The 24,972-nt window shown below is 45.0% G+C and overlaps 1 protein-coding gene across 1 annotated transcript in view; it reads left to right on the top strand.

Moving 5' to 3' along the window:
- The window catches only part of ERBIN (erbb2 interacting protein), a 710,182-nt gene that overhangs the window by 518,078 nt on the left and 167,132 nt on the right, over window positions 1-24,972 (top strand). The window contains exon 8 of the mRNA XM_086963488.1: window positions 16,585-16,641. Within this exon, the coding sequence (XP_086819614.1) occupies window positions 16,585-16,641 (57 nt within the window). The remainder of the gene's footprint in view (window positions 1-16,584; window positions 16,642-24,972) is intronic.

The raw sequence follows: 24,972 nt of genomic DNA on the forward strand, positions 1-24,972 counted from the left end.
ACAGGCCTAATAAGCCACACCACGAGGCAGACTTGAAGGATTCAAGAGCCACTCATTTTCCACTCGCATTACCTAATCAGGGGGGATGAGCAGTAGGCTTGAAGCCAGCAAGGGCTAAAGGGTTAGATGAGAAGTTTTTTTTTTTAAAGGTGCAATTTGGCTTATTATAAAACAATCGAGACAGACTGCCTGAATAGCCTGGTAGTTCTAATCAGAAGACATGCACGCCGGGCAAGACAGAATGAATGAAATCTGTAGGGACATTGATGGATGACTGTCAGATCAAGCATTGGCAAAGCCAGTAAGTCTTATATCAGTGTCCCAAAGCATGTACACCCAGACATTCACAAATATTATTTACATGTGTTACATACACAAATGGCTTGAATTATATTAAAGCCTATCCAATTCACTTTGACAACGCTGGTTTAAAAAAAAATACTTGTATAGAATGGATATGTAAATAAAGGGTTTAATGTAACAAACATGGTGATGATTCAGTGTGCTTTTCAGATGTAAAATAACCCCCATGCATTCCAATGGAAATACTTCTTAGAGGCAGAATGATATACCAACGAACAAGAGTGAGAGGGTGATACTCCTCTTGGTGGAACTAAAGTGCTCTCTATGTATTCTAAAGAAGTGGTAATAATACCTGACGGCAGACCTAAACGTGGGCGGTTGGTTTAATGTGTCTCACCGTCCTGCATAGCCACGCATGAATAATAATGTGAGGGCGTATGACTGATGTTGTTGTTATTTAAAAGCAGTGTGGTAGAGTCATGCAACAGCTTTGTTTCTTAGGTAGCGCATTATTGACAGGACGAAGCAAACAAAGTTGACCTTAACAAGTTTTATTTAGAGGGACCTTTTTATTACATAGTTTATTCCACCCAGAACATTGATGTGCTTAGTTACCTGGTTGTGACAACTACTTCTGCGTAGGTGAACCTTTGTTGCATTGTTCTTTTCTTGTATGTTTTGTTTTTTATAAAAAAAGTATCTGCATTTCAACAAAAACGAGTGTAAGAATCAAACAGTGCACTATTAAGTTTACCAACTATGTCGTAATCGAAGCATCAATCCTGTCTGGTCCCTCCCTCCCCCAACAACAGACAATGACTTCACCACAACAGATGGCAATTCTTACAAGTTGATAGAGGTGAGCTCATTGCGCACATTGCTTCTGTAGCTATTCCAGCGTCCCCAAATTTTTGCATTTTTTGGGGGCATCCTCGCCCTCCATACACTACCTTATTGGCCAGCATACCACTTCCATATCTCATTTGCAATCTTCCAGTTGCTGTACATGCTCCGCACCCCACGATATATCCACATTCCGTCAAGCGACAGCCAACCCAAAGGTAAGCTCCTATGCGGTGCCAGCCCGCCCCTCCCAGGCATTCATGAGACACCACTTTGCCGAGATAATGAGGGAACCTCCACACACCTCGCCCATGCATGAACCACTGCCACCCAGAAGTGTTGACGTATCAGACAGTCCATAGTGTATGGTAAAAGGTGCCGGTGTGTCCACAGCCTCGAAGGCAGCTTTCATTAGAGGTTTTTACCCATTTCCCCATGTGTGGTCTGAGAGTAGTAGGAGCGCTGGAGGATCTTTAATTGGACTAGTCAGAAACCCGTCCATATTGGCACTCCTCTAGAGGAAGTCAGGGCCTCCGCCGACTCATCATCCGCCAGACTTCCCAGGTCCTGGTGCCACCGCTCTTTCAGTCACGTGAGGGTGTTGGGAGCATTATTAAGGCATTTTTGGTATGTTAGGTAAGTGGCTTAGCGAGGCATGTGTTATTCGAGGAGTCTGTTTTCCAGGGTCGAGGATTCTGGGAGCACCACACTCTTTGGCAACACCACTCACAATGCGTGGCACACCTGTAGTTAACAATATGTTTCGACTAGTGTCAGTTGCTCGTCTTGCTGTAAGTTGGATAAAGGTATGGCGTCTCCATGTGTCCACGGGTGTCCCATCCGAGAGAGACAATGAGGTCACATTTGTCAAACCCTGGTAGGTTTCCCAGGTTACCCAGGCTAGCTGTGTCCCAGAGGGGAGTAGCTTGTGTGTTTTTATCTTTCCACCCCATGGTCCTTGTGGCTGTATGCCAATGAGAAAACATGATGCCGGTGGGTCCCGGAAGAGCAACGTGTCTCGGGATACTATAAAGATCCCTGACATGACCTTCAAGCTCTATTACCAATCTCTCCACCCGGAATGTAGGTTCCTCAGAGTTACAGAAGACCCAACCATTTATTGTGATTATTTGGACCACCCAGTAATATGTATTAATGCCTGGCAGAGCTATCTCTCCATCGTGCTATCCTCGCTGGGCCTCCATCTCTCTCTATTTTCCAGAAATATGTGGTGTGTATAGGGTATGGTGTGTTTTGCAGGACTATTGTTACATTGTTGTGTTGAATAAATGATGAATGAAAATGTGTAATGTGCAGTGTTCGCCCGAGGGCTTAATGGCGCTGAGGGTCTTACAGTCAAAAGCCGTTAAAGTACATAGTAGCCGTTGACAAAACCTGTCGTATTTCTGTTTTTCTTTTGTGGTGTGCTAGTCAAACTTAAGTAGTATTGTTCGCCTTTCACAATGTTGCTGGATGTGCAGCTAGGCACCCGATGTCGGGTCCTTATGCCTGTGCCTGTGGCAGTTTGTCTCTTGACACCCCCTCTGGGGTGCGCTCCGGGGACAGGGATGCCTCAAGTACACGTGCTAACATCTCTGAGCGTGTACTTAGCATATGGAGCCTGAACGTGAGGTCGTTGGTCAAGCACCATCAGTCCTTACGTGACATGATCGAAAAGGACTCTCCTGACCTCATTTTCCTCACTGAGACGTGGCTGCAGGATGCGGATACTGCAATAATCAATCTGGCATTCCCTTCCAACTACACAGTGTTCACTCTTAACCGCACCTCTAGAGGGGGCGGCATAGCTATGGTATTAAAATCTTGCTTCCCGGCTGAATGGAAAGCTCTTGATTTACCAGCGTGTGAGAGCGCTTCTTTTAAGGTAGCCTTCAGTCATCAGCTTACTCTTAGTGGTATGCTTATCTACCGCCCGCCAGGTAACGACACTGCCTTTAAGGCCGCTCTGGCTGACGTGGTCAGCTCTTTAGCTCCAAGATGTGCCAATTTTAACATCGTAGGTGACCTCAATATTCATTTTGATCAGAGGTCATCAGCACCTATCAACACCTTGCTAGCGGACCTTGAAGCCTTGCAAATGAACCAACTAGTTACCTCCCCTACCCACATAGGAGGTCATATCCTTGACCCCTTCTTTACCACACTGGAACGGGCTAGGGTCTCTGACCCGATGGTAGTAGGATGGACTGATCACCTGTTGGTTAAAGTGTCATGTCCTATAGATGACCCACAATTTAAACCCGTGGACAGACTGATCCTTAAAAGAAATTGGCATAAGCTCAAACTGGAGGAGTTTTTTAAGATCTTGGAGGTACATCCCCTGGGCAATCTGCTGAATGTGGAACAAGGATATGAGCAGTTTCGTAACTGGGTCCTGGCCGCCCTTGACTCTCTGAAACCGATGCGCTGGTCGAAATGCCATGCTAAAGTTCCCAGCCCATGGTATAACGATACTCTTGCCGAGCTTAAGAGAACGTGCCGGCAAGCTGAGAGGGCGTGGAGGAAATCCTTTGATCCCACTTTGAAATCTTTGTACTTTACCCAGCTTAAGATTTATCACAGGGCAATCTGTCAAACCCGGGCCGCACACTATGCTTTGGAGTTTCAGAATAGCCCCAATCCATCTAAATTAATCTTTAAGGTTCTCAAAGACCTTATGGGTAAACGGGCCATCTCGGCGGAAATCTGCACGGACTCTCACTGTGAAAGTCTGGCATCCTTTTTCGTGGAGAAAGTGCAGGCAATCTACCGAGGATTTACATCATCTGTGCCCGGTACTGAGCAAACCGGGGTGATGGCTACGGTTCATGAAACCCTGTCCTCCCTGTCAGTAATGTCTGAGGAGACTTTTGACACTCTGAGCCTCAAAATTAAATCTGGTTCTCCATTAGATCCGCTGAAGCCAGAGTTACTCAGACTCCTCCCTCCCCTATGTCGCGAGCCTATCCTCGATCTGATCAATCTTTCGCTCACTTCAGGTGTGGTCCCCTCTTCCTGGAAGCAGGCAGTGGTCAGCCCTATCTTAAAGAAGCCTAACCTTGACCCCCTATTACCAGAAAATTACCGTCCCATCTCCCTCCTGCCCTGGACCGCTAAGGTTACTGAGGCACACGTAAATTCCATCTTGTCCGCCCATCTCTCTCGTAATAACATTCTAGACGAGAGCCAGAATGGTTTTCGTGCACAACATAGCACTGAAACGGCACTGCTCTTTATGACCGAGCACTTGCGAACGGTGCTAGATGCTGGGCAGACAGCGGCGCTCCTTTTGTTAGACCTGAGCGCCGCGTTTGATACGGTGTCTCATGATATTCTGATACGGCGTCTGGAGGAAGTGGGAATTGAGGGGATTGCTCTCCAATGGTTTCGCTCTTTCCTCTCGGACCGGTTTTTTAAAGTGGCTATTCCACCTGGTCAGTCCTCTTTCCATCCTCTGGGGCTGGGGGTTCCGCAGGGCTCTGCGTTGAGCCCCACTCTGTTCAACCTATATGTGAAGCCGCTGGCTGCAGTCGTCAGACAATGTGGCCTTACCATGACATCGTATGCCGACGACACGCAGCTGGCGGTGACACTCAGCGGTGATCCCGAGGTGAACGCTCCCAGATTCCGTGCAGGACTCATAGCCGTGGCAAACTGGATGCGAACTAACTGTTTGCAGTTAAATGCCAAAAAAACGAAGTCCTGATTTTAGGAAAGCAGGCGGAGCTTTGGGTAGATCAGTGGTGGCCTCCAGAACTGGGGGTGACTCCCATCCCAGCTGCCGAAGTTAAGAACTTGGGGGTCTGGCTGGATCCTACACTCTCCTTCACCAGCCACACGAAGAAGGTCGCAGCTACCTGCTATGGTATTCTGCGAGGGCTAAGACCGGTCCTCAAATTCTTCGACCCCCCTACTCGGCAACTGGTGGTCCAAGCCTCCATTCTCTCTCGGCTGGACTATGGGAGTGCGTTGCTGCTTGGAGTGAATCAGGCGGAGGCCACTAGACTGCAAAGGGTGCAGAATGCCGCGGCGCGTGCTATCGTCGGCCTTCCTAGACATTGCTCTGTCTCTACAGTTTTGACCTCCCTCCACTGGCTGCCGGTCAGACAGAGAATTAAATTTAAGGCCCTCTACCTGACATTTAAAATCTTGAAGCTCTCTTCTCCCCCTGCCCTTGCTAAGCTTGTTACCTCCTATGTTCCTACGCGGTCTCTTAGATCGGAATCTCTCCATCTGGCGGTCAGTACTCGGTTTAGACTGAGTAGGATGGGAGGCCGCTCCTTTCAAGTGCTAGCGGCAGGACTATGGAACTCTCTACCTGTCCATATTCGAGCCTTGAACAACCTCACTTCTTTTAGGCGTGCCATAAAAACTTATCTGTTCCCTAGTGCTGTATGATTCCTCTTCTCCTTCCCAGCATCGATCTGTTGTGTTGTGGTACCCGATCAGGCGCCGGGACGCCCCTTGGCTGGGGCAGCTGCGCGCCTTAGAAATGCTACCAACAACAATCACTATACCCTAAATACAGTACATTATTTGTTGTTTTCATTGTTTCATCTCTTTTTAGTCAAGCCTTATGGATTAAACATTAAAGAACTCTGTTGTACCTGTCGTCGTGTTTCAAACATATTGGGAAAAACATGCTTCTCATACAAATTCTCAGAAAATGTATGCCTTAGATAAGTGAAATTAGAAGTATGGGGTGAGTGCAAGAATATGCAACCATTTAAGTTATTTTTCTCAATTGCCAAAGTGTATCAGCAGTACGAAGTAGAAAATAGTTCATCCCGCTGCCACTGGTGGGTTAACTGTGTAATACAGGTATTCTTCATCTCTGTTATTTGTCACCCTTATGAGCAGCACTTCCACAGTGGTAGCTACATCATTGGAGAGCAGGACAGCTCTGTTTGAGACACGCCACTCTCCATCAGCTGTATCAATGGAGTCTAACCCACGGCAGAGAGAGAGATATATCTCTGCAGCGGTGTTTCGTACAGTTGACCTGCGAGTACTATTTGGCAGTAATGATCCCTTTAGTGTTCAGTAGTTCGATGCTGAGTAGAGGCTGTCTGTTTTTGCATTGGTGTGGCGACACGCTTCAGTGCTTATTTGCTGTAAGCAAGTCTGCTGTGATTCTAATTATGCAAATAAAGGCATCAGCATGTAGGCAGGCAGCAACGCGTCTGCCATTCATCTCAGCGAGATGTTTCTTTGCCTTCCAAGACCTCCCGGCAGCCAGGCCCCTCCCCTTCTTACTCATTATTAGATCCATATTTCTCCATTGCGCTTCTGTAAATTGTTAATTTAGTTACTGCCCCCCGCGTGTGACAGTCTACGTCATGCTGCTGTGCCCCAGTTGTTTTCCCGATCACTTTGATGCGGAACATCTCTGGGGGAGAGAGACTGCTCTATGCCTGATGCAAGGACAGCACCGGAAAGAGCGGAGACGGATGTATCTGAGAATTTGTCTCTGACATCTGACTGTGCCAGGAGCTGCCCCCCCTCTTTGCCCCAGTGAAGCAGCAGAAAGCCAGCTGTCGAGGGGGAGAACCCACACGAACTATAACTGCTGGATTGTGGAAGATAACACACTTCATTGTGTAGAAGGTGGAGAAAGCCACCCCAGAAGGAGTGGGTATCTTTGAATCTAAAGGGAGCAGCTCTCCAGGGCAGGACTGGATGTCTTCCAATGCCCCTCATCAGTATCTAGTGACCAGTCTGTCCCCTTCTAGATGGGAAGTCCTTCGGGCATGCCTTCCGCAACATGCAGTGCCTTTCCTTCTCCTCCTGCCAAGGTGTTGCTAGAAAATGGCGGGGCTGCTGGTGCTGTGTGTGATAGCAGCAGAGGAACAAGACCTGCCACCACCTTGACTATAGTTCAAGTTCAAAAATTTGTATAGCGCACTACTCACCCAGAGGGTCTCAAGGCGCTTGAGGGAGGGGGGTACTTTACTTATCGAATATCCAAGTTTTTAGTTGCTTTCTGAAGGAGAGGTGGTTCTGTGTAAGGCGGAGGTGGGTGGGAAGAGAATTCCAGGTTTTGGCCGCTACGTAGGAGAAGGATCTTCCCCCCTTGGTGGATCTATGGATGCGCGGAATTGCGGCGAGGGCTTGATTGGACCATCGTAGTTGGCGGGAGGGGGTGTAGAAGGACACTCGCGTGTTGAGGCATTCGGGCCCTAGGTCGTAGAGGGCTTTGTGTGCGTGGGTGAGGAGCCGGAACGTTATTCTCTTGTTGACGGGGAGCCAGTGGCGATCCCTCAGGTGACCGGAAATGTGAGCCTGACGGGGGATGTCCAGTATGAGTCTGGCTGAGGCGTTTTGGATGCGTTGTAGTTTTTTCTGTAGTTTGGCTGTGGTTCCGGCGTAAAGGGTGTTTCCGTAATCCAGTCGGCTTGTGACCAGTGCGTGGGTGACCGTCTTTCTTGTTTCGGTGGGGATCCAACAGAAGATTTTTTTGAGCATGCGTAGGATGTTGAAGCATGAAGATGAGACGGCGTTGACTTGTCTGGTCATCGAGAGGGAGGAGTCCAGGATGAAGCCCAGGTTACGTGCGTGGTCCGTAGGTATGGGTGCGGTTCCCAGGGCCGGGTGGCAGGCTTCTCAGTCCTGGCTGGCTGTGGCATGCTTCAGCTGCAGGATTCATTTCACATTGTTATTTTATTATCAGTGGCGATTCTTTGCTTGATTTTAAAGTATTTTGCGATTTATTGTGCTAAAATTCTTCCAGCAATGGATCACGTGCATGCTGCTGTTTCATTCACATTTTGGCAATACGTTTTCGTTTGTATTAACCAGTGTGGAGGTGATGCATCTTCTGGCAATTGTAATCTTGAGTATATGTGCATCATTATTTCTCCTTCATAGAAACGTATTTTTGTTAATAAAACTGTGCACCTAATTTTAAGAGAGACATTGCTGAGATTTATGATAGCTTTGGAGAAAGCTTGAGCCGAATAACACATTGTTAGCGGCATTTGTGACAGCTGTTCTTACCAATTCATCATGATTCATGGTTGATGTGATAAATTACTTTGTGGAAATAAACAATAACTATTTTGTGATATGTATGTCTGTTTCTGTTGTGTATGTTTGGGAAGGGTAATACATGTTTTGTAGGGACTTACTGTGAGGTTTGAGTATCCTGGATAGAGCTGGAGAAGAAGACCTTTTACATCATATACATTTGAAAATGGATTTTGTGCTAGGAATTCTCAATAGAGTGATAATGTTCTTTATGATGACATTTCTCCATTCTTTAATGTTTATTTGAAAATGTCTTAGTAATTTTTGTGAAACTTTCTCTAAAATATTTTTCTTAAAAATGATTTTCATATCCCAAAGAATGACAACTAATTTTGAATTTTTTTTAATCAAACAGTGCTAAGACGACGTATAGATATGTTGTTTTTTTCCCATTTCCCTTGTTAAATATTTCAGCTATTAATCGTGGGAAGCAGTTGTTTTTCTTATTCTTACTCTGTTCTTTCTATGCCCAGGTTTCCCTTACCGGGCGCCTCTCAGCTCCAGTTCTGCCCTGCAGGATAGAGGTAGTGCTTCCAGATCATGTACCAAGCAGGGAGAATCACTTAATAAAAAGTAGTACAGTGTTTGCGTATGGCTGGTTTCAATACCGGTGTTTAGCCTCTTTCTAGGTGCTCCCAATGTTTGTTAGTGGGACCCTGGGCCTTTGGGGGATACACTGATTCAGCAAGTATAACGTGGTTTCGGGCACATGATGAAGTCCAGATAAGAACCTGGGTCACCATAAACTCTTGACCAGCTCTGTTTCACTTGATGTGTAGGTAGGCTCACAGTTCACTGCGTTTGTGTTGTAGCCACCAGTGGTGTAACCCCTGTGTAAGTGTAGCTCTCACTGCTTCAGCATGTGTCTCATCAGGCTCTTGTGCTGAATTTAATTTATTGAAATGGTTGGATTTTTTTTCAATATTTGTATGTCAGACCTTGTTCAGCGAACAATATAATCGGACGACGACTCGTGTAATTCAGGGACTCGGAGGAACTTGAGATCATAGAGGCTGGGTTGACTTTAATCGTGTTTGATGGACATGACTGACCCCATTGTGCACCTCAATCCATGGTAGATTTTAAGGATAAATAGTGCACATTGTCTCTCCAAATTTTTACATTTAGTGAACAGGCTTAGACTTGACTTTTCAAGTTCACATTATAATTTCTACTTTTAAACATCTGTCTTACTTTAGCTGAAAGCATTCTAAACTGTGTATGACTATGGTGGAAACGAGGTCGATTCTGTAGACATTTGGCAGTAAGATTCTCTCTTAGACATGGACACGTTTGGCCTCAAACACGGCAGAACACAGGCAGCGGAGACCTGGCCACAGCTCACAGAAGCGTCTGCTTTGGGAGCTGAGTGGACTGAGCTGGGTGTCTTATTAAGTTTTAAAAATCGTATTTCCTCCTTTCACCGGATAGACTTTAATAGGTGCCAGCCACATCGACTACTGGGCAGGCAAGTCTGTGCTGTACATTGCCATGCTTGCTTTTGGGTTTCCAAGGTAAAGTTTGCATTCTTAACGTGCCGCAACTAAACAAAAAATGTTTTATGGTCTTGCTTGACAGTGCAGCTGCCGCTTAAATTTGTGTGATCAGTAGGCAAATAACTCTACTGAATGAGGTGCTTTGGCTCCACCCACTTGTTGACTGACTTGAGTAAAGCATTTCATTGGACGTGTGTGCATCCACTGAAAACAAGGGCTTCCATTGCACATTTGCCTTCTTGGAAAGCTAAAATATGCTCTTTATAGCAGAACTGAGCTATTATGGTGACAAACCAATGATAAAGGCTATAAGTCTGTTCTTTTTATTATGAAAAATTACAACAAAGACAGCAGGGCGGATTTATTTACTTACATTCATATGTTAAAGCCAATCAGCACCAAGGCAGGCGTATTATTACACTACGTTACATTTCATTATAATAAATCTCACAGATTATCTTAGTAACCCTGGCTTTTCGTGCTGGTTAGCCCCTGTGCCAAACCCTGGGGTTAGTAGAAGATTTGTACAGTGATAAAAACCTTTTTAGGCTCTCTTATGAGACAGTCTATATATTGTATAGATTTATAATTTTGTGATTGTATGGCTAATGCTTGACTTGCGACAAAGCTTGAGTGCACTACAGTACACCTGGATTGGTAATGGTGACAAGCCAGTGATTAAGGAGGCAGGCCTGATTGCTTTATTGAGAAACGATATGTCCAATGCCATGGATCTCGTCTGTTTAATATAAATTGTAAATTGATATTTGTATAGCACACTACTCACCCGCAAGGGTCTCAAGGCGCTTGTACGAATACCGCTGTGGAACCCCTCCTGGCTTTCCCTGTGAGGCGTCCACTGCGGGGCACCCCCAAGGTGGAAGCCAGGCATCCTTTTCGTTGTGGAAGCCGTTGTGGAGATTAAGCAAGCTATTGCCCAGAGTTGCAGAGTGGGACTCCATGATTGGAATAGGCACCGAGGTGAGAATTATCCGGTCCGTGGAATTTTGAGCCCAGACCCGCCGAGGCGGGGAATTGAACCCTGGTCCCGGGCTAGACCTCTGCATCAGGGTCTGCCGCTCTAACCATTGAGCCACACTTCTCCACTCCAATATGAAAAGTTACGACAAAGGCAATAGGCCTGATGTATTTATTTTGAAAAGGCTATGTTAAAGACAGTAAGCTTTTAAAAGTAAGGAAGCATTACACTGCGTGAAAGGTTGAGGAAGTGCTTGGTTATATGGAATCTCACAGATTACTGTAGTAAGCGATGGGTTGGCTTTCGGGTAGAATATTTGGAATTTAGCAATCTTTATCAGCCCCAGTAGGAAAGTTTGTATATTGTTTTGACATTGTTCTGTGCATATTTGTAATTCTTTGATCATAAACCTGCCAGGTTTAAATGCTGTAGGCCTGAAATATTAATTCCAATGGGTCTTTAAGTGTGTATTTTTATTACACCATTTTAAGTCTGTAGAAAGGTATTTTTGTTGCATGAAATCGCACAGATTACCTTAGCATGCAGTGTTTTTGATTTTGGTTACTTCTATATGAAAAACTGTGGGGTGAAGATTTTTGACTGTAATAATAATAATCTTTATTGCATGATTAATAATCTTTGCAATTAGGCAATAAAAAACAAGAAAGAGAAAAGTACACGAATAAAGCCTTTAAAAAGCAATTTTAAAAAAACATTTAGAAAAGTTAAAAAGGTGAAAGAAGAACCATGCGGGTAGTACAGTACTATGCATTAGAGAAAAAGGTTTTTCACGATCAATTGTGACTTTGGTTATCAAAGGGAAATAGTCTTGAAGAGCAGAAGCCATTCACAATAAGACAAATTTAATTACTAACCGCTAGGTTTAGGGCCGTGTTGACTAATTTCATAAAGCGCACTAGCCTACATGCTAGTTGGATGTCTTCTCCCTTAAAGCTCATCAACAGAGCTTGTCTACGAGTTCGCACACGTCTCTGATTCCAAAGCTGTGTTAGTAAGCTCTTTCGGATAGCTATATGACTTTGACTGTGATAATCCAGCCTAGTGTCAGAAAATGAGTGTGCCTAATCTTTTAAGTTTTCCATTGACCCCTTTCATAGGTCCCTTTTCATTTCATACATTATTTTTGTAGTTGTTTTTTTGAGCAGCCTACAGCTTCCTGGTGCTTGCCTGCCGCTTATATATCTCAAGTGCTCCATCTCCTGTGCAGCTGCTGCTTGTAAACCGGGGGCCATCTTGGAGTGGTCTGTGGTGCCAATATTTTACCATTGAAGATGGTGGCCACATTTAAAAGCATTATGCTCACCATCATGGATCAATAAACAACTGTGCAGTGTGCACAATACCATTCCAATATGGTTGTCCATTGTGATATTTACTTAGTGTATCATTCTTTTACTTCACTAAGATGGCCAGCACGTTGGTTCTAAATATGGTGACCATAGTTTAACTTTGAAACAATTATATACTGCACAATACCATTGCAAATATATCACCCAGTGCTATTTTTAATTTTGTTTTATAGTGTAAGTATAGGCCTGACACATTTAGTCAGTTTCGTGCTTTCTTTTTTCCACTTTTATTCTTTTAATTTATCCTGCATAGGTTGGTCGAGTTTATGTGTGTCATTTTTTTATTTAAATTTTTTTATTGTAAGGGTTTTATATAGCGCTGGCTAGACCCGGAAGTATCACAGCGCTTTACATGAGCATCAGTTCATGGTTACAGGTTACATACACTTGTAAGGTCAAGATAAACAATAAGCACAAATACAAAGGGGGAAAAGCAGGCAAGGGAAAAGATTCAGGGGAGGGGGAAGGAGCTGGGGAAGTAGACAGGTAATGAAGGCTGGAAAGAGGAGAGGAGGGTGAAGGACATCGCAAGGAAAGAGGAGGGAAAGGGCGATAGGGACACAAACCGGTAGACGAGTCAAAGCAACGTCCATAGTCCAGTAAGCTGTGATCCCAGGGGAACTGGTATCACTTCTCTATCTCTGTTGTGGAGGCTCCCTTTACGCAGTGGACTCTCTCCGAGGGGTCTCTGAGACTCCAAGTCCTACATACTAGATTCTTCCCCAAAAAGGGGAGAGGGAGTGCTTTGACATGGGGTGCCATACCATACCTCAGCTTTGAGTGGCTCCCTTGGCGCAGTGGACTCTCTCAGCGGGTTTGCTGAGACTCCAGAGTATAAATACTGGATCTTTCCCCAACGAGGAGAGAAGGAGTGCTTAGTCAAAGGGCACAAAGGACAGGGGGCTAGGCAGACTAGCAGGCAAGGTGAGAGATTCAGGGGAGAGTGGAAAGGAGCTAGGGAGGTAGACAAAGGGAGAAAGAGTACTAAATGGGAACAAATGTAATTAATGAGTTATTATATAGCACTGGCTAGACCCGATGGAATCAGAGCGCTTTACATGAGGGTCAATAATGTTGCAAATTACATCAGTTAAAAGTTACATAAGTATCAGGAAAAGCATATAAAGAACATAGGGGACAAGGTGAATGGAGCAGGAAGGGTAAGGGGATAGGGTAAAGGGGTAGGAGGAAGACAGGACGTAGAGATGAGGGGAAAATCTGCCCAAGGTCCGGCTGGGTAGGTGACTGCAGGGAGGGGAAGTCCACAACCCATCTTCTCTTTAGCTATATGGTAGCTCCACCGGGCATCAGCCAAATCGCTAGGTCTCAACAGTCTGTGGTAGGTTCCACAGGTTCCAAGTCCTGATGTGTAGGCAGGTTAGGGGATAGGTTAAAGGTCTGGTCAATGTCCAATTGTTGTCCCAGGGAAGTAAAACAACATGTAGGGGACCACTATGGAAGCCATCTTGGGGTCAGGCAGAGGACTGTACTGTACACCCTGTACACTGGTGGCCAGCCTAATGTTAGGCATCATGCAGTTAAAGTCAATATCCAGGACAGTGGCCACCAGAAAATAACAAATCCAGCGTGCACACACCATCACATGCACAGACAAGCACAAGCGCACACCAATATGAGTACATACTCTCATATGCACACTGACGCACACAGACAAGCCCATAGCAAGAACCATCCAAGAACACAAGCACACATAAAATCCCGTGCTCTAATACAAAAACACCCAAATATATCCACACGCACAGACAAGCACAAGCACACACAAATGCGCTCACTCTCATATACACGCAGACACGCACAAACGCACATACATAAACTATCACAAAAAAACCACAAGCACACATACAATCACATGCTCCAGAACAAAAATACCCAAGGACGTACACACAAATACATGCGCACACACACACCATCTTACGCAGACATGCACAAGCACACAACAAATGTGCGCACTGAGGGCGCACATACAGAAACATCCACACACAGAAGCAAACATACAATTCCATGATCTAATACAAAAACACTCAAATACATGCACACACCATCACACGCACAGACATAAGCACACATACACAAACATCTGCTCGCACAAACACAAGCATACATAGAATCACATGCTCTAATAAAAAAACACCCAAATACATGTCAACACCATCACACGCACAGACATGCACAAGCACACACAAATGTGAACATAGTCTTTCATACACGCACAGGTGCACACACACAAACACACACACGTGCGTCCGTGGGGAGGCCTAGATCAGCTCGTGATGGCAGTCGAATGAGGGGCCTGGTGTAATCGTAGACTGAGGAGCGTTGCAGGTCACGCGGTCTTTCGCAAGGCACATTAGAGACTTGTGGCCCCCATCTCCAGCATCAGCTCAGCTCTCCCTCCTGCACAGATAGCGGGCCCTCAGACTTTGTCCCGTATCCGCAGCGGGGGGGGGGGGCGCTTGGGGAGGAAATCTCATTGGTCAGCTGGGTATTCCCCCAAAGAAAATGCCAGGCCAGCGTAGCAGCCGTTGCTAAGCCGGGACCCACCCCAGGCAGGATCGTTAATGGCGGGCAGGCCCCAGCTCTCTATAGAAGGCAACAGACACCCAATCTTTCAGGTGGCAGTTGATCTCTGGTTCCGATTTTCCCTCAAAGCTGCCACTGCATAGTGAGGCAAGTGCTGTCGCTCTCTCAGCGCACAATGTCGTGGGACTCAATGCAATGCAGTCGCTATAGTGGCCAGTAGACCTCTCAGTAATCCACTGCCACTTCAGCCCCTCACCTTAGTCTCCCACTTGCTAGTGCCAGGACTCCGACCCGCATCACAACTGTCAGCGCGGGAGGTGCGGAAGGGTAATAGATCGTCAGGAGGGTCCGGTGATATTCTTGAGTCCCCCGGTGTCCCCCACACCAGCAACATTCTTTTCGCCGCATCGCCATGCCTCAACGCGGCTCTCAGCCACTCCAATTTCCAGCGGCTCTGGTCAGCAGTATTATTGTCCAGTAGTTGCTGTCAGCACATCCAACTGCAGGGTCCAGAGGCGCAGTTCAGCGATCTGTATATTGCCCCACTGTTATTTGAAACCCGTTTCCTATTAGAACTCTGTGGACGAGTAAGTGTGCGAATGTTTGGGCCTATTCTTAAAACTCCAAAGTAGTTGGAATAAAAAGCCGCAAAAAACATTTATGCTGAGTTCTGTGTTTGTACATATGGGAAAAAGCAAATTCAAAATTAAACACTGGCAGTAGACATCTGCTGTTACCTGTAGTTCTCACTCTTGCGGGGCCATCTCGTCCTGTTATCCTTTTGAGGGGGATGTATGTTGTTACAACGCATGCTTTTAGCACGCATGCTGTAACAACGCGGTTTTTATACCGCTTTCTTTTACAACGCATAACAGAAAGGGGTGTTGGATAGTGAATATTTTAATTTACTATTCCAACACCAGTCCCCGTTGACACTAGGGAAGGTGTTGGAAAGTAAATTAAAAGTATTCCCTATCCTTGAGCGCCCCCCAGAGTCATGCGTTGTAATAGAATGCGATTTAAAAACCGCGTTGTAATAGCACTGCGTGCTAAAAGTTGCGTCGTAAACGACGTTCCCCTTTTGAGGGCTATAGTTTGAGTACGATCTATCATTGTAATAGCCTGTTATTACTGGGATTGCACAATGACAACATTTCAGTATAATTATTTTTTACTAGTAGTCAGGCTCCTGAAATGACCCTCCGGAAATTACAGATCGTGCAAAACTGTGCAGCTCGCACCCTGCTACAGATTCCACGATCCCAGTCAGCCAGACCTGCTCTGAAGAGTCTCCACTGGCTGCCAGTGAGGCAGAGAGTAGTATTCAAGGCGTTATGCATGGCACATCACGCCTTTTGGAAAACAGGCCCACCCATTAACAACGACCTTGTAACCCCCTATCACCCAAACAGGAACCTTAGGTCGATGGAAGCCTTTCTTGCTGTTGTCCCCAGAGTGAAGAGAGCCAGGTCGGGTGGCAGGCTGTTCTCTCTAAACACTGCCAAACTCTGGAACGCCCTTCCCCTCTCACTCCGATCGAATCCAAATCTGCTTTCATTCCGGAAAAACTTGAAGACACTACTGTTCGCTAAATCCTTCGTGTCTTAATTCCTCCGTCCCTGGTCTCTCCGCCTCAGCACAACTTAGCGCTTGGACGCCCCCGGGCAGCAATCGCGCTCAATAAATTTATTTTCATTTTCATTTCATTTTCATAGTCATGTCCTCGAGCTGCATCCGATTTAAAAGAAACTCCATTTCCAGAGCTTTCCAAGAGTTCGAAAGCTGAACTTCAGTTAAATTATAATTATTTTTCCACTAAAAATTCCCCGCAATAAACTGTATTTGTGACCAAAAATATTAGACTCATTGTAAAGTTCATTTGCAAAGCGTGAGATTGGTCTAACGTTTGAAAAATATTACAGTTTCAAAAGATAATACACTTGTATTTGTTTTAAAGTAATATTAATCGAACTGTTCATTTTTGTGATAGCTGGTTAACTCGTAAATTGTTATCCTTTTCCCTCAGGTTAATTAAACTTCAGATATTGGAACTAAGAGAGAATCAATTAAAAATGTTGCCAAAGTAAGTATGGTCTATACTTCGAGTGTTTCCATTATGTATACGCTGGTTTTACTTTGTGTGGTGTATTAATCACATTTTTTGACGCTTGCATAAATATGTACATGGTCTGTAATACATGTCAGGCTGCATCTCTTCCTCGTTTTCTGCCTCTTTCCTTCTGAATACAGGACCTTTGATTTTTCCTGTTCTCCATGTCAATCGAAACTGATCAAACAAATCTGAATTATTTTATTTAAAAAATTATGCACATAGGGTTAACAAATCGGAAGGTCAGAAAAGGTGTTTTGAACCGTCAACGTTAAACCCATGTGACATCATCAAACAAACATACGTTCCAGAATGCGTATTGTTGTAGATGCAAGACTGGGAAAAATAAGTTTTATTTTTCCCTACACTGGAAGGCCCTTCTTGTGTCCTCACTAGATCACACTTATATGTCTTATTGTTCCATAACATTTTCTCAAGGTCTTTGATGAAGTTATCATATATTAATCCATCCTCTTTATGTTAGAAATGAAAGGCTATTAGGCGTGATTCATATTTCAGAAAGTAAAAAGAAACGTGGGAGAGATGTATGATTGAGTGACACAACTGAGTATTTGAAATCCATAGAACTAGTAAACCTATTCTACTTCAAATGTAAATTGAAATTGGTTCATAAATACCTTTTCATTGTTTTAGGAAAAGTGAAAACAAAAAATTATTTTTAATATGGTCTTTACATAATAATTTACTGGAGGCACATGCACTCCATTTCATACAAATGGTGTTCATCGGGTTAACTTATTTTGGCTACAGAACTCCTTTTGACTCCTAGATCGCGGCCATTCCTCCTCCGAGTTCCTACTTTCAAACCCAAGATGTTTTTCGTGCTCAGATCAATTTCCCAAATTCCCAAGTCCTTAACAGTGACGCTCCTTTTTAAATGCTTCATCATGCCTGCCAAGTATCACGCATCAGGTGTGAAGCTCACACATTTCAGTGTGGTGTTCTGCATCAACGTCAAGCAAAGACAGACTCGGCTGTTCCTATAGACTAGAAAGTAGGAGAGGGTAAAGATACGGTCACAAGAAGGGAAAAGGTAGTGCTCAGTGGAGGGCTACCCTGGGTATCCAATATGTTGGTATTAATGGCCTCACACACCCATGCGAGTGTCATGCTTCATCATTGGCGGTTGCTCCTCGTCGGGGGGGGGCGGTGCAATGCCCAACGGGCTCACCTCAAAGAGGGGCTCTTTGGCGGAGATCTTTTTACCAACTGCCTAAGGGTAATGTGTGGGTGAGGGGCCAGAAAGGAACGGATAGTGTAAATACGTGGGTTAAAATGTGACACAAGGTACCGGAGATCAATTTATTCTGGTGGTCCCCTGTCACAGGTAAAAGCAGTGGGTAGCCTATGATCGCTGGAAATTAGGATTCCACGTAACGATCCAGGACTACAATACATATCGTGAGATCAACATGTTTCTCGCCTTTGCACACTGGCTGCGATTCTTCAGGACCTAGTGGTTTACATCTATCTCTAGTAAGACATGACCTAGTTAAGTGTCAGTTTAAAATAGTTGTACTACCTGTATGGGACAGCTCTTGCCTAGGGAGACAAAAGAGATCATTACCATGGTTTAGTGACAACAAACGCCTTATCGTGACCGTGAACACGCAGTGCTGTGGTAGGTGCAGTGACATAAAGATAGTGACATACCAGTGATAAATTGGTGACCAGTATGTATTGACTTTATATCACATTGCTACATTACACCGCACTACTAGATTAAAATCAAAGGTAAAGTTTAAAAACAGCAGCAATTAATGAAAGTCTTCTGTCCAAAACCTGTAGTAAAGGTAACGTGTTTACTCACCTAAAAGTCAAAGTGTCTAGGTGTCAACAGTACTCGGTAGGTTTTACATCAAGGGGAAAGAACCATAGGGGTTTAAGGCTAAAAGGGGGGAACAAGCACAACAGCAATCTGTATGAATCACTTTCATTAATTCTCTTATCACACAGTCGCCTATTGGTGTCGGAGGTGTGGGGGAAATTTGTTGGTCAGCTATGACAGAGTAGCACTATCTGATCGCTGTGTATGGCTTTATATCGAAGCTACATCTTGGATAGTTAATTTCAGTATTAGATCCTAAACACATACAAGATTACGCTGTGCACTACAACTGCTGTACTGTGGTAGGTTACAATATACATCCCCTTCTTGTGCCTGTGTTAGGAGCGGTATGAGCTCTGGTTGACCTTTAGGTGCTGCAATCGTGTCTTGACAGCGCCTGCTAGAGAGGGTGCATTCTATGGCTCCCTCTCTCCACCCATCGTGTGTGGCTGTCTCAGTGCCCCATAGACCACTTGGTAATAATAATAATAATAACGTTTAAAGCAGACTCAGGCCGATTTTACTCTCTCTTCATTTGGCCCGTTTGGTGTGTTAATATATCCCGCTCAGATGTACCAACATGCGGGAAGAAACAAGTGATTCGTATGTATTACGAATTGGAGAATACGTGAAGGGGCTCGAGGGATGCCCTCGTTACTCTGCAGCATGTTAAGAGGTCGGACGCATTGCCATTCTATTGTCAGGCGGATTGCCGGGCGCGCTCTCATACGCCGGTCTTGGCGTCTCAACGTCTAACAAGGCGCAGTCATAGCGCGCTTGATTGTAAAGCGCGCTGCTGGCTATTGCATCTCCACAAGCGCCGAGGGGTTTAGCTGCAAGGGGGAATTCACTTACTTCTTGCTGCCTTGGTCAGCCCGGTCTGCCTACCCATCTCTACCGGGATCCGGATAGTACCGAGTCCTCGGGCAGGAATCTAGTTAAGTGGTTTGTTGGGGGCGTGGTCGGGTTGGACTCTCCCTAAAGGTCATGTGGAAACCAGTGTTACCAAGGGGGCCATCTTGGAAGGGACCCATCCTCAATGAAAACAAAGCAGTATCTGGAAGGTGGAGTTTTAAATAAATCAATTTAAGAGTTTATTTACATATATGTGTTGTCAATGTTTCATATATTTCAAGCCATACACGACCATGAGGGCAAATCACTACTGGTGTGTTTTTACTAATGTAGTAGTAGTTATTATAGTGCACTCCACGGAATGTCTTCGTTGAGTCCCCGCCTGTCTGAGGATAGCCTGTGTATCCACCTCTGTTCCTTCTGGAATAGGTTCTGTTTGGATTTGTTACTTGGTGTCTCTAAGATGAGCCATCTCAGTGAGTCAGCAGTATGGTTTAGGTCTACAAAGTGCCTACACATCTTCGTGCTGGTTTTCTTGCAACGGAAATTGCTTCTGTGTTCCGAGATGCGGATCTTGAATGAGCGGGTGGTCATGCCCACGTATTGAAGATCACAAGGGCATCTGAGCAGGTAGATGCAATTTGGGGTATTGCAATTGGTGTGGCATCGGAGTTCATACAGGAATGTCTCAGTTAGTTGAATAGACTTAGTGATACTGGTAAAGGGGCATACACTACAAGAACCACAGGGGTAGTGGCCTTTCACTGGTGGAAGTTGCCAGAGTGTGTTTTGTCTGTGGGTTTCTACTTGTTTAGTCCTGGTGTGAACTAAGATGTCTTTGACATTTTTAGACCTTTTAAAGGCAAACCTGGGGGTTGCAAGGTTAAGATCTCCTGTGTTGAGAATCTGCCAGTGTCTCTTTATTATTTTCTTGATTTTAGTAGAGGCTGTGGAGAAAGTTGTTACACAGGTCAAAAGATCATTGTCTTGTGCAGTTGGGGTATTATTCTCCAAGAGAGCCCCTCTGTGGTTGTTCTGTGCTCGTTTTTGTGCTTTATAGACCTCCCTAGCTGGGTAACCTCTCTCTCTCAGATTGCGAGATAGGATTTTGGACTCATTTTTGTAATCTTTGAGATGGGTACAATTGCGCCTAACCCGCAGGAATTGGCCAAAGGGAACGTTCAGCCTCAGAGCTCTAGGGTGGTGGCTCGTGAACAGGAGTAGACTGTTCCGGTCCGTAGGTTTCCGATACATAGTAGTATCAATTTTACCCCCCTCTAGTCTGATAGTCAGGTCCTGGAATGCTATCTTGGAGTTAGAGGTAGTGATGGTGAAGGTAAGGTAGTTGTTCGGGGTATTCAACCAGTAGAGATGGCTCATCTTAGAGACACCAAGTAACAAATCCAAACAGAACCTATTCCAGAAGGAACAGAGGTGGATACACAGGCTATCCTCAGACAAGCGGGGACTCAACGAAGACATTCCGTGGAGTGCACTATAATAACTACTACTACATTAGTAAAAACACACCAGTAGTGATTTGCCCTCATGGTAGTGTATGGCTTGAAATATATGAAACATTGACAACACATATATGTAAATAAACTCTTAAATTGATTTATTTATAACTCCACCTTCCAGATACTGCTTTGTTTTCATTGAGGATGGGTCCCTTCCAAGATGGCCCCCTTGGTAACACTGGTTCCCACATGACCCCGACCACGCCCCCAAAAAACCACTTAACTAGATTCCTGCCCGAGGACTCGGTACTATCCGGATCCCGGTAGAGATGGGTAGGCAGACCGCGCTGACCAAGGCAGCAAGAAGCAAGTGAATTCCCCCTTGCAGCCAAACCCCCCCGCGCTTGTGGAGATGCAATAGCCAGCACCGCGCTTTACAATCAAGCGCGCTATGACTGCGCCTTGTTAGACGTTGAGACGCCAAGACCGGCGTATGAGAGCGCGCCCGGCAACCCGCCTGACAATAGAATGGCAACGCGTCCGACCTCTTAAACACTCTGCAGAGTAACGAGGGCATCCCGCGAGCACATTGAGACACCAAGACTGGCGTGTGAGAGCGCGCCCGGCAACCCGCCTGACAATAGAATGGCAATGCGTCCGACCTCTTAACGCGCTGCAGAGTAACAAGGGCATCCCTCGAGCCCCTTCACGTATTCTCCAATTCGTAATACATACGAATCACTTGTTTCTTCCCGCATGTTGGTACATCTGAGCGGGATATAATAACACACCAAACGAAGAGAGAGTAAAATCGGCCCGAGTCTGCTTTAAACGTTACTATTATTATTATTACCAAGTGGTCTATGGGGCACTGAGACAGCCACACACGATGGGTGGAGAGAGGGAGCCATAGAATGCACCCTCTCTAGCAGGCGCTGTCAAGACACGATTGCAGCACCTAAAGGTCAACCAGAGCTCATACCGCTCCTAACACAGGCACAAGAAGGGGATGTATATTGTAACCTACCACAGTACAGCAGTTGTAGTGCAAAGCGTAATCTTGTATATGTTTAAGATCTAATACTGAAATTAACTATCCAAGATGTAGCTTCGATATAAAGCCATACACAGCGATCAGATAGTGCTACTCTGTCTTAGCTGACCAACAAATTTCCCCCACACCTCCGACACCAATAGGCTAGTGTGTGATAAGAGAATTAATGAAAGTGATTCATACAGATTGCTGTTGTGCTTGTTCCCCCCTTTTAGCCTTAAACCCCTATGGTTCTTTCCCCTTGAAGTAAAACCTACCGGGTACTGTTGACACCTAGACACTTTGACTTTTAGGTGAGTAAACACGTTACCCTTACTACAGGTTTCGGACAGAAGACTTTCATTAATTGCTGCTGTTTTTAAACTTTACCTTTGGTTTTAATCTAGTAGTGCGGTGTAATGTAGCAATGTGATATAGAGTCAATACATACTGGTCACCAATTTATCACTGGTATGTCACTATCTTTATGTCACTGCACCCACCACAGCATTGCGTGTTCACGGTCACGATAAGGCGTTTGTTGTCACTAAACCATGGTAATGATCTCCTTTGTCTCCCCAGGCAAGAGCTGTCCCATACAGGTAGTACAACTATTTTAAACTGACACTTAACTAGGTCATGTCTTACTAGAGATAGATGTAAACCACTAGGTCCTGAAGAATCGCAGCCAGTGTGCAAAGGCGAGAAACATGTTGACCTCACGATATGTATTGTAGTCCTGGATCGTTACGTGGAATCCTAATTTCCAGCGATTATAGGCTACCCACTGCTTTTACCTGTGACAGGGGACAACCAGAATAAATTGATCTCCGGTACCTTGTGTCACATTTTAACCCACGTATTTACACTATCCGTTCCTTTCTGGTCCCTCACCCGCACTTCACCCTTAGGCAGTTGGTAAAAAGATCTCCGCCAAAGAGCCCCTCTTTGAGGTGAGCCCGTTGGGCATTGCACCGCCTGCCCAACAAGGAGCAACCGCCAGTGATGAAGCATGACACTTGCAAGGGTGTGTGAGGCCATTAATACCAACATATTGGATACCCAAGGTAGCCCTCCACTGAGCACTACCTTTTCCCTTCTTTTGACCGTATCTTTACCTTCTCCTACTTTCTAGTCTATAGGAACAGCCGAGTCTGTCTTTGCTTGACATTGTCCCTTTGGGCTCTGACTGTGGCTGGACCTTCCATTCTGAGGTTTTCTTGAATGGTAAATTGAGCCCTTGGATCTTGACGTGATCCACCTCCCCTCCTGTTTGATACATGTTCTGCATCAACGCACTGAAATGCATTGTCACGCATTAATGCCACACTCTGAAACTCTGGCTATGCAGGGTGCCAGCGCGCACCGCCGGCGCCTGTGCACCTGCGCGCCGGTTCTCAGTGCTTCTCCGAGACGTGCTGCCAGCAGCTGCTGGGTTCTGTAAATAATAGTTAATTGTTTGTCTGCTCTCAGTGACTGCTACAATGTTCTGCCAGGCCAGTGGCCTCCTAGCTTGCCTAACTGCATATTTCCTGCGGCACCACGCGGCTTTGACACTAATTAGACGCCGGCGCGGGGCCTTCCCTCAGTGGTTGCTACACCATTGGGGGCCCAGGATAGGATGTGACCGTAGTGCCTCCTCACATCCGGAGGATGAGGAAGTGAGTAGGTGGGTCAGAAGTGGCGGGGGATTCAATCTGAGTCAACGAGTTGAGTCGATGCTCTGCTGACTGTCGGTCTGCGGTGTGCAGCGCCACAATAAAACCCCTAACGTTCACGTTGCCAGACAGACAGGGAGTCTTGGCAGCTATGCTTCATCCCTGTGCAGCTTAAACTAAACTCTTTGTACTCTCTGTTTAACCCGTGGAATTATTTTTTAGCCCCTACTGATTGACCGTGCTGCTACCCACCCTTCTGAAAAACATTCTCCACTAGAATGTTGTTATTATTATTACAAATTATATTTCTTACTGGCACACTCTGATTGACCACAGCCCGACTCGTCTTTCACTATTTACGTGATCCCTGTATTTGCCACATGCTGAAGGTTCACTGAATTTAAATACGTTCCAGAGACCCCCTTACTTAACTTCGTCCACACATCCCCTTCTTTAAATCTGTGCATTGCCATCAATCGAATTCTCTCTAAATCCTGACTACATTTGATCCCATCTGTTAATTCAGTATGGCCCTATGTGACCACCTTTCTCCTATGAATTAATTTGGTGTTCGATTCAGTTATACAAAATTTGAAAAAACACTTCCACAGTTTAATTTAACTAAGAGTATATATATATATATATATATATATATATATATATATATATATATATATATATATATATATATATATATATATATATATATATATATATATATATATATATACTCTTAGTTAAATTAAACTGTGGAAGTGTTTTTTCAAATTTTGTATAACTGAATCGAATATATATATATATATATATATACTCTTAGTTAAATTAAACTGTGGAAGTGTTTTTTCAAATATATATATATATATATATATTTATTTATTAGTGCGGGTTGTCCTTAAAAGGCCCAGAGAGGCTGATTCCAGATCAGGTGTTCAGGCTAACCTCTGACCATGTAACAAAGACAGGAGACAGAAAAAGTAAGTTAAAAATTGAGGGGTTCTGGACTAACAGAACTTTGACCAAACCACCTCTTTGCCATCAGCCGATTTGGGTCATGAGCAGTGTGAAGGCACTGAGCAGGAACTGGCACATTTCAAACTGGCTGGATGTATATAGAATATCATGGGGCCTGCAGTGCGCTAGGATATGCCTCTGAGACCATGGGTATCTATGTTGGTGCCAGATGCACTTTGCAGATTTGTATGTGGGGTTCAGGAAGCAGGCGTTGAACAATAAGGGAGAGAAGTGAGGCATACACAGAATAGAGCAATTGCAGTGATCAGTCAGGATTGGTTACAGTAGTTGATGGAGTGAAAGAGTGCCAGCGTAGAGGCATTCGCTGAATATTCACTTGTGAACCATTTTGCGTACCATGAAGATAGCTGGTGCTCAGAAAAGGGGTTTTTATGATGCCATAAACTCAATCCCAGAAAAAACAACCAGCAGCCACAT

Source organism: Lissotriton vulgaris, chromosome 3_1 (assembly GCF_964263255.1).
Source record: "Lissotriton vulgaris chromosome 3_1, aLisVul1.2, whole genome shotgun sequence".
NCBI lineage: Eukaryota > Metazoa > Chordata > Amphibia > Caudata > Salamandridae > Lissotriton > Lissotriton vulgaris.